This window comes from Sinocyclocheilus rhinocerous, unplaced genomic scaffold (genome assembly GCF_001515625.1).
Source record: "Sinocyclocheilus rhinocerous isolate Xijiao unplaced genomic scaffold, SAMN03320098_v1.1 scaffold887, whole genome shotgun sequence".
NCBI lineage: Eukaryota > Metazoa > Chordata > Actinopteri > Cypriniformes > Cyprinidae > Sinocyclocheilus > Sinocyclocheilus rhinocerous.
The window spans coordinates 936,177-947,439 of NW_015634028.1; the positions used below are offsets into that span (position 1 = coordinate 936,177).

At 37.4% G+C, this 11,263-nt stretch overlaps 1 protein-coding gene across 1 annotated transcript in view; it reads left to right on the forward strand.

Moving 5' to 3' along the window:
• Nucleotides 1–11,263, forward strand: part of LOC107745270 (formin-like protein 2) — a 108,046-nt gene that overhangs the window by 31,732 nt on the left and 65,051 nt on the right. Inside the window, exons 2-3 of the mRNA XM_016559119.1 lie at nucleotides 3,968–4,051; nucleotides 8,547–8,627. Of these exons, the coding sequence (XP_016414605.1) occupies nucleotides 3,968–4,051; nucleotides 8,547–8,627 (165 nt within the window). The remainder of the gene's footprint in view (nucleotides 1–3,967; nucleotides 4,052–8,546; nucleotides 8,628–11,263) is intronic.

The following is an 11,263-nucleotide window of genomic DNA, read 5'->3' on the forward strand; positions in this document are numbered from 1 at the left end:
GCCATCTCTATCTTTCTGTCGCTCGGCTCGGCTAATGTCCGTCCCATGCACTGAAAGCTCTCTCCTCCACATCACGAGTAGACACGCCCCTTATTGCTGATTGGCTACAAGTTTGTTTTGCTATTCGGCCCGAATCAGTTTTCTAAAGTGTTTTTGAAAAATCACATACCCTGCCTTTAAATTGTAATTAGTTTTCAGTTAAAATCCAAATAAAACATACTTGTTTTATTTTTTGGCACTTTATTACAAAAGACATGCCATTTGTATTGAAATATCCAACTATTAACATGCATTTGCTCACTAAAAGAGTGAATAAAAGTGTTAACAGCACCTACAAAAATAATAATCTTCATCACTGAAAATATGCAATTTTTTTCAATAGCTAATGTTATCTGCATAACATTCTGAAATCATGACAGACTTAATACTCATAATATACTGGTTTAAGTACACCTCCCGACCAGCCCAAACCAAAGAAATATATAACCCAGCCTCTAATAGGAATTTTTGTTTTAAAAAAAAATATATATCCCACAAGGAAAAGGGGAAAATTGAAAATATTCTGATATCCACTCCAGAATATATGCAGCTACATTAAGCTATTCCCTGGCTGCCTGTAAGATTTTGCTTCACTGTGCCTTTGTGGTGACCCCAGTTTTCATTTTTTCATTCACACACTGCATGTTTAAGTAAAATATGCTCCACGAGAGTTCTTAACATATAATGGCTAGACATGTGCTGTCAAGTACTCCTAACAGCTTAGTTAACTTTGATACATTAGATTCACCAGAAAACAACACATCTAAACTGTTCTGTTACCTGTAGCCTATATTGTGCTTGATAATGTAATATGTCAATTTCATATCATGATCCCAAAAGCATGCAATAAAATCACCATGTCTTAATGCAATGCTGATCTGTCACAAAGCTGTAAAGGTCCTGGATCAATGGACTGGAATCCAATGGTGTATCTCAATTGCATATTGAGATGTCTTCATCTGCTAGTGGGATTTTTTTCTTCACATTCTGGCAAATAAAGGTTTTACTCTAGCCTTCAATATGCTTCAATGACCATAACATGGATCACTGCAAGTACCACCAATCTCAAACTGAGACTATAATTCCCATGCATGACTCATAACCCAAAAAAGAACCACTTTCACACCTTAGGAGCAACAAACCAGCTGCTAAGCAGCATAGAAAATGTCATTATCGGTATTGGTTTAATTCCATCCCATAAATTACTCATATCAGTCTGTGTGCTGGCTTAGAGGGTGAGCATGTACCTGACTGATTAGATCCAGAGGGAGACGGCCACGAGTGATTTTGCCACCTGGAATGATTCAGTGCACTAGTTAGTCAGGTCCTATCTCAGACATAACACTGAATTTGTGCGTTGGAAACGTTTGTTCAGGTTATGTCTTGAATTTTAATGTGTTTCTGCAATAAAATATGTTGAGGTCAAGAGCACTGACAGTGCTCATTTGAGAAACTTTTGGAGCAGCTCTTTGGTGCAGATTTACTAACTTCATTTAACTCAAATGACAAATGTCTCAAATGATTTCCATTCATTTGATCAATAACATTTTACAACACGGTTTCATTGGCTTACTACATTAGTTATTGACAATATAACGACCATGAGGCATCATTAGCAGAAATTTGACTTCGCAGCTATTTTATAGCTAAAATTATCCTTATCATGTACAAAGACTTAGATCAGCTATGTGTAATGACATTACTCTACTTCCACTTCCTTCCTCCTTCAGTGTATTAAAAAATGTATATATTGTTTTTCCACAAAATATGTATATATTGTGAAAAAGTCACCTCATAAGATCTCTTACTACTGCACCACAGTCAAATTTATTTTACATTTACTACAGTATTCATTGACTTGACTCGTCATTATGGACCGGATAGTACTTTCACAGTATCTTTAATGTATTCACAATTGTTTTAACATTCTCTGTGTTTGGCTTTTGAGACCTCACCTTAACAGATGACTTATATTCTTGTCTACACAGTACAGTGTGTTCATTTTATTGATAGTCACTTTTACTGGACATAAAAGCAAAACTGCCTCCTTTTAAATGTTAAACTGGAATCCATAATTTGTATATATAACAGAACACAGTGTCTCCTTTATTTGACCCTGTCTTTTTTTCATAGCTTTTAAACACCCTCTACAACAATGTAATATGTTCAGGGTGAGGAGCTTGTTTTCTTTCTTGTTCTCCCTCACCCTAACTCTTTGTCGTCAAACAGCCAAAATAATTCAGCAGTGGTTAACCAAGACTCATGCTTTTGTCAAGCTAGAGGAAACCAAACGGTGCATTTTAATATCACAGCCATGTTTTAATCCAAACTTTTTTTCCCCATAGATTTTCTTTATGCCATAGTTGTATTTCTCCTCTTGCTTAACCAGTTCTGGTCCAGGTCTGCCATCTGACGTCTGGTCATTGAGTGGTTGATGCTCTTCCAAACATTGTCCCTGTCCTTCTAAATAGCAGTAGGAAAATAAAAGTGAGAGACAGAGTGAAACAAGAACTCTGGCATGGGGATCTACGGTTATTCTTAGAGGAAGAGGAGAATGAGTAAATGTCTAAAGCAGCTAATATGAGCACACTCCATTAAGTAAAGTATTATTCACTCCAGTTGATGCCAGGCACAAAAATAAACTCCACTGTGAGACAGAGAGAGAGAGAAAGAGAGACAGAAAGAGAGAGTGGTGTAAAGGTAGACACCATGGAGGAAAATAAAACGGAATGTGCCTTGAATGTGGAAGCAAAGTTGGAAGTAGATCACAGGTGTCATCCAGTAACACAAATCACTGTATACACTTTTGAATGACACATGCTGTCAGAGACTGTTCTAAACACACTGGATTCAGCTGCGATTGTACTATAACTGCCTTGATAGCAGACATGTGTTAATGGTTTTAGCACAAGCAAATCTAAGGGAACCGTCTTAAAAAAAAACCTTCCAATGAAGTTCAATGAGTGAAAAAGGTGTTCAAACTTTTGTTTGGTGCTAAGAGAAAATCTAAGCCAACCCGAAAAGTTAGTACCACCCTGGTTCCCTTGACCAAAACCCAATAGGATTTTTCCATTGGCTTTTGTATTATTGCAGAAAATAAGCTCAGTTTAGGTTTCTTACTGTCAGACTCTGTTCCATGTTTCGTGTGTGTCCTGCTCCCCATGTGCCTTCCCATGCCCTTATTTGGTTTGTTTCCTGTTCCTCCCCTGATTAAGTTGATTTCTTCCCAGGTGTTTCCCTTGATGTGTCATGGCTCCCAGGTGTGTCTCGTCATCCCCTCCTCCTGTGTGTGTGTGTATATAAAGTGTTCCCAGTCCCTAGTTCTCTGTCCGATGGTGAAGGTCTTCCTGTGTACGTCTTCCTGTGAACGTCTTCCTGTGTTCGTCTCCCTTGGTGCAAATAAAGTCCTGTTAAAAGTATTCTCCAGCGTCTCCTCGTCCCTCGTGTGTGTGTCAGCGTGACACTGATGACTTTTTCTTTCCACACTGATGGGAGTGTTTTATAGCAGTATTAATTCTTGAGTTGAGCAGCTCTCGCTGCTGTCTGTAGAGGAAGAAGATGCTGGCAAATCAGACACACAGCCCCATGTGTCTCCTCTTCTTCTGCTGAACCTGCACATTTTACACACAGTCATTTTTTCTAATACAGTGAGTTTGTTATAAATGGGGTGAATTTATTTTTAAGGGGTCAGACAAACACACATTCTTCAACTTCAGCTCATTTTTAAAGCCTCTTTAAAACTGCACTGCATTTAAAGCACACTTTACTTCTTAAACGTTGAAGCTGTGAGATGTGCATTGCTATAAGTCATTCCTTATTTTTTTGTCATTACCCCAGTAAACATATAGAGACACTCTTGTCTGTCTGATAGCTGTGGAAGTTACAGGAGTTTAACCTAACTTCACTCTCTCTTTGTGTCTTTACACAGAACTCAATGAACTTGCCTCCAGACAAAGCAAGATTACTACGGCAGTACGACAATGAGAAGAAATGGGAACTCATTTGTGACCAGGTAATGCATTCTCTCCTTCTCTTACCTCCTCCATTCTCACGGTCTTTCATCTAGAGTAAAGTTCAGCTAGCAGCTAAAGAAATAAAGTCATACAGGTTTGAAACGATATGAGGTGGAGTAAATGATCACAGAATTTTAATTTATGGTTAAACTTTAACATGGTGCCACATATTATGCCCCATGGAAATGAACTCCACCAGTCCGTCATGTATTTCAGGTTTTACCATGCATTTCATTAGAACAAGTGTGGGCTCACTGTACTACACTGAGTCATTGTTTGTTCATCAGGTGACCTTGTGGCCCTGCAGACATAACATATTGTCTCAATCATGTTCTCATGAAGACAACACAACTTGTCTGTCTGTTGTTTGTTTTCTATTCATCTTCCACTGTGTTTGTCCCATCCAACCAGTGATATTGACAGAGATGGTGAACTGTACTGGCCATCATGTGACCTCGCTGATAGTTTTCTGTATGTTGAGATCACATGACCTGCCATGTTGATCAAGTTACTAAAAACGCTAACAACTTATTTTAAGAACCAATTACCACGACTAACTACTTGCTTATTAGCATACATATTACTAGCATATTGGCTGTTTATTAGTACTTATAAAGCACATATTGTTGCCTTATTCTGCATGTCCATATTTTAGATCTCTTACCCCACACCTAAACTTAACAACTACCTTACTATTAATAAGCAGCAAATTAGCAGTTTATTGAGGGAAAGCTCTTAGTTAATAGTGAATGTGTTCCGTATTCTAGTGTTACCCTAAAAACAGTAACAATAATAATAGGTATGCTTTGTAAAAATACGCTTGCCCATTTTTTATACTAACTACTGTATAACAAATGCTATGTTGTCTCATACTTCTACCCTTCTGTTCCATACAATACACTCCAGACCCTAAGAAGAGGCTTGCTCTTGTGTTACTTTCACATACACACACACACACACACCGGCCACATGTTCAGTGTCAAAGTGATAGCAGTGGCTGATATGTTGTGTATGTGCAGGGGCCTTGTGTTGTTTTGAAGGGAACTAGGTCTCTTCCTCTTTCCTGTTATGTGCTGCTGTTGATTGGCTGTTGCCAAGGAAAACATCCAAATGTGTGAGAGAATGGAATACACATTTGATTTAGTATATATTAAAATTATTAGTATGTATACTTATTATACATAAACTAATAATAATGATCATTAAAATAATCATTCTTAATCAAAAATGATTAATAATAATTTTTACTTAAATTCTGTAGCACTTCCTTTGTAAGGTTTGGAGTATTTGCTAATGAGCTGATGATCTGAATCAGGTGTGTTTGATTAAAGAGACATGCAAAATGGGCATTGTTTTTGGCGCTCCAGGAACAAGACTCAAAACCACTGCTCTAAAACACAACTGACAAGATTATGGACACACAGACAGACTTGTGGACTTATGTTGATATACCTGCCCTCAATTACATTTTGCATTTTAACTGTGTAAGTCTGTGTAGAAAATTTAAAATACTGTTAATGAGCAAAAATATATATTTGCTTGGACCATGGTGTTTACAACGTGTATTTAGCAAATATTTCAAATGCATGTTGATTTGTTTGACTGAATGCCAGTATCTGTGTCCTCACACTGTTGGCCAGTTCATAGTAGTTTAGTCTGAATGATGACTAATCTCTCTTAGGAGAATTTAGAGCAGTGTGCTACCCTAACCCTAATCTCATACAATATGTAATCTGTCAACCCAGTTCTTAAACTCTAAAAACAAATGTTTTGGCTCATAAATAAATAAATAATGCAGTTTTCATCCATCTTTTAGGGCAACTTCTAATGAAATTATGTTCAACCAATGAAATACACTGAGATGGAGGACCTTAATTAGTAGTGTAAACACAATTTAGTATAAAGTTGTAGTCTAAAGTCATAAAAATAGTCAAGTCAAGTCACCTTTATTTATATAGCACTTTATAGAATACAGATTGTGTCAAAGCAGCTTTACAGTGTTAAACAGAAACATAGTTTGTCAATAATGCAAGAGGACAATAACAAATAACAATTTTTCAGTTAAAGTCAGTTAATGGATGATTCAGTGATGTCATCATCCAGTTCAGCTCTCTTGCAATAGTATCTGTGCAATCAAGCCGACAATTAATATTGCCAGAAATTGTGTCCCCAACTAAGCAAGCCAAAGGTGACAGTGGCAAGGAATCAAAACTCCATCGGTGACAGAAATGGAGAAAAAAACCTTGAAACCAGGCTCAGTCGGGGGGACAGTTCTCCTCTGGCCAGACGAAACCAGCATGTCGTGGTTTAATTCCAGGCTGCAACACAAGTGAAGAGGACTTGTCTGGTTTCCGTGGTCTTGTCCCAATGGCCGTTTAGTTGAAGAGGTCTTCGCAGGGGATCTGTCTCTGGGGCTCTTCTAGTTGACATGGTCTCCGCTGACATTCAGGGCTGTGGAGGTCGTTTCTATAGATGCTGATCCACCATCTGGTCTGGATACAGACCGGATCTGGGTGGCTACGGTGACCTCGGAATAAGAATGAAACAGACTAATATTAGCGTAGGTATCATTCTTCTTACTATGTAACGAGTACATCGGGTGTTATGGGAAGTGTTCCCGGTTCCAGTTGACCTAATTAATGCAACCTAACAATCCTTTAAATAATTTGAATGATAGAAATGTGATAGTGTGTTATGTGTATGCCAGGTTAAAGAGAAGGGTCTTTAATCTAAAAATCCGTAAAATTTACGGTAGAAAACCGGCAGCTGTGGTTGCCGGAATTTTACCGTTTAGCGTAGGTATCATTCTTCTTACTATGTAACGAGTACATCGGGTGTTATGGGAAGTGTTCCCGGTTCCAGTTGACCTAATTAATGCAACCTAACAATCCTTTAAATAATTTGAATGATAGAAATGTGATAGTGTGTTATGTGTATGCCAGGTTAAAGAGAAGGGTCTTTAATCTAGATTTGGGCGCTAAATAGGAAAAGGATCTGCTGCAAGCAGGTGATTTTGACATTATAGGTATTATCAAATTGCCAGAGCTTTGAGATCGTAGCGGACGTGAAGGACTATAATGCTATATGAACTTGCTCCATTACTGAGAAGCTAAACTATTCAGGGCTTTATAAGTAATTAGAGTAGCCATCAAGTGTTAGACAGTGTTTTAGGTTATTACATGCAGAGATTTTTGGTCCTATAATTAAAACCTCTGTTTTTTTTTTCAGAATATAGCAGTAGGAAATTACTAGTCATCCAGTTTTTTATGTCAACTATGCATTCCGTTAGTTTTGCGAATTAGTATGTGTCATCGAGCCGCAAAGAAATATAGAGCTGAGTATCATGAGCATAACAGTGAAAGCTAACACCATGTTTCTTGATGATATCTTCCAAGGGGAACATGTAAAGTGTGAAAAGCAACGGTCCTAGTACTGAGCCTTGTGGTACTCCATACTGTACTTCTGATCGATATGATATTCTCGTCATTCACTGCTATGAATTGATGGCGGTCAGATAAGTAAGATTTGAACCATGACAATACAAGTCCACTAATGCCAACCTAATTTTGTAGTCTACTCAAAAGAATGTTGTGGTTGATAGTGTCAAACGCAGTGCTAAGATCCAGTAGCACTAATAGAGAAATACAACCACGATCGGATGATAAGAGCAGGTCATTTGTAACTCTGATGAGAGCAGTCTCAGTACTATTATACGGTCTAAATCCTGACTGGAAATCCTCAGAAATATTATTTCTCTCTAAGAAGGAACATAGCTGAGAGGATACTGCCATATTATTATTTTATTTTTATTTTATTTATTTATTTATTTATTTTTGCAGCCATGCATTGAGTTGTGATAATAGGTCCTCTGAATTAATTTCTGTTATATGGTGAAGAGACGTATGATCACACAGAGACTGATATTATTTAACATATCAGTGTGATTTGTTAAATTGTAATTTTTTGTTTACTGTTTCCTAGTTGTGTTCAGAACTTGTTCAGTCTGAAGAGGTGGTTCACATACTTTCAATGTGTGTATGTGCACTGTGAACAATCTCTCTCATAACTTTATAATTGTCTCAAATAACACTACAGTACTTTGGTCATTGCAAAATTAGCAATTAAACTCCTATATATGAAGTGAACAATGCAGAGTCGCACATGATCCTCAACACTCCATTGAAGATGATGATAAATATCACTCTATAAGAGTAAGAACATGTTTTAATAATGTCACAATGCATGCTAGGAGCTCAGAAACTCTTAATAGACATCAACATTATCAACATTAAATTGATCAGCCATTTTTGTTAATTGGAACAACATTATGTGAATATTAAATGTAATTCAGATTTATTGTTATCTGTGACTCAAAAAAGACCCACAAATTGGATAAACCTACACCACATTCCTCACACACCTAGAACTAATATGAAAATTACTGACTTTATACTCTAAAGTCAGTAAAATGATGAACACATCTCTCTTTTCCAGGAACGATTCCAGGTGAAGAATCCTCCTCACACATACATCCACAAGTTGCAGAGTTATCTCGACCCGGCCGTGACCAGGAAGGTGAGTTCAGGTCTCATTCCCTCAAATCCAGTGTGGAGCAGCGTGTGCGTGTGTGTTAAGGCTGGGATGGGCGACCTCACATGAAAAATACCTCCTGATAACTCCGTTATCTTGGCTAGAGTGCTGTCCTTATAGCTACACTACAACAGCTGAGTATGGAGAGGAACAGCAGGCATTCTACTTCCTGCTGGGGTAAACCTTACTTCCTGCTAGGTCAAACTTGATTCCAGTGATTGAGATCAAATGTTACACCATGCTTCACAGCTGATTTCTGATGTAGGGAAAGTGTCTAACCTTAAAGGTGTCATACAGTATCATGGAGGAATCACGTTTTCCAGAACTCAAAACTTAATACTTCCTTCAAAACATCTGTTTATTGAAACTGAGCCATTCTGAACTTTTACAACGTTGTAATGTCAACAATGTCAAACAGGTGGATAAAAGAACACATGATGGATTCAGTATATATAAAACATAATATGCAGATGAATCCCAAATATGAACGCCAGTTCACTTTAAGCATTTTCCCGTAGAAATCCCATGCAGTTTAGTATATTGTGTTTATATTCTAGGTTCATCTGCATGCCTGTATATAGTATGCATCATCAGTAAGGTTGATTTTGATTTTGAATACCACTGTCTTAATGCATTTGGGCACATAAAGCGTTTTTAACATTTTAGAATGTCCCACTGTTTTTAGTGATTAAATATTACATTAAAATACTGTGGTGGGTGCTCTATATGGATCGCAAGTGCCTAAAACGTGCAGTTTATTGACTTTTTTAATCTAAATATTCATGACTTGAACAGATGGAAAATTGACAGGTTTGTTCTGCAGTTCTGTAGATGTTTTGCCCTCTTGGTCTGCGCACAAATCACATGACTGAAAACTATGAATTACCCCTAAACATAAGACCAACAAAAGATTAGAGTCAAATGTGGTAGAGTCCACTAAACCTAGACTCACGTAGCCAGACTTCTAACTAGCGCCATAAAGATTGCAGTTTATTCAGGCCAATAACTGCCCACTTGGTCAAGAAGAGACTGTCTGATTAACAAGTAAAGTGACCAACCGTTTGTTTGTTTGTTTGTTTGGAGACAAACATGGAACATTTTAATTTATGCAAATAATGGTACAAAGTGCCTCAAATAAAGATTTGACCTTGAATCCCAAATTTTGGCAAATCCAGTAATTACTTCTTTTCCAGAAGTGCTTTTTCAGGACATTTATATTGACACAATCAATATATGCAATATTCTAGACGGTCAGTGAACAGACTCAGGCAGTCTGTGGCCTTGCGGTCAGAGGTTGAGACCAGACGTATCTTGTGCTTTGCTTGGCAGTGTGTAGCACCTTTTTGATTAAGAAAGCCTAATTTTCGCACAATTAATTGCACAATATTATGTTTTGAGATTTGACAACTGATACTTTTAAATGTTAGTGTCACATCTATCGAGTAGGTTTAGGGTTGGATTTATCTTGTTTCCAACAAGATAAAGGTAGATAAGATAAAACAAGGTAGTTCTGTTTCCAACAAGATAAAGCATGAACCTATTAATTCTGAACCACCACAATATGTACCTGAAGCAATGTAATAAAAACGACCTGGTCTCATGGCAAAAACGTACCTGGGGGCACTTTTTTGCGAGACGCGAAATACGTACCAATAAGTACATATCACTGCAGTTTCCAAAATAAATTAACACTAGAGGCAGTAAAACTATGACACCTTGTATTCCTTTTCACACAAATTTACAGAGTTTTGATTAATAAAGCGTAATTTTCGCACAATTACTTGAAGAATATTATGTTATAACTTCAAAACAATTTTAATATGCTGGGAGATTTGAAAACTGATGCTTTTGAACGTTAGCATCGCACATATCCAGCTTCATATATATGGGTTTTCATAGACGGTAGGTTTGTTCGGTAGATCACGGTGTACGGAGACATACTTAAGAGGTGAGGAGCTCTGGTTCGAATCCCGTGGAATTACGGTTTGACAAAACAGTTTATGTCAGTTTTGCATTTGTTAACACTATCGGGTAGGTTTAGGGTTGGGTTTGGTGTAGGGCATATTTCCAAAACGATAGTAGAGCATTAACTTTTAGCGACAGTCCACGGATATTTGAATTCTGAACCGCCGCAATACGTACCTGAAGCAACATAATAAAAACACTCAATACGTACCTATATCAACTTAATAAAAACGTACCAGGGTTCACGTATAGAACCCATGTTTTAGCGCCACTCAGTGGACATTTCTCTTTGAAACTGTGTCGAAACGTGCAGTAAGGTACGTAAAAACAGTGTTGCAGAAAAGTACCCAGAGGTACGTATTTTTATGAGACCAAGTTGAATAAAAACATGGCCATCAACACGTATAGAACGCAAATTTCTGTGTTGCAGGAACGTCACCACAAACAAGTATTTCCAATGAGCCTGGGATGTTAAATCTACATTGGACTCAAGCAAAATGGTGTTTACATTTAATTCAATTCAAGTTTATTTGTATAGAGCTTTTCACGATACAAATAGTTGCAAAGCAACTTTACAGCAAATTAAGTTTCTACAATATTTAGTAGTAGCTTATCAGTGGTGACTGTCAGTTAATGTACATATGGCAGAAATGTAC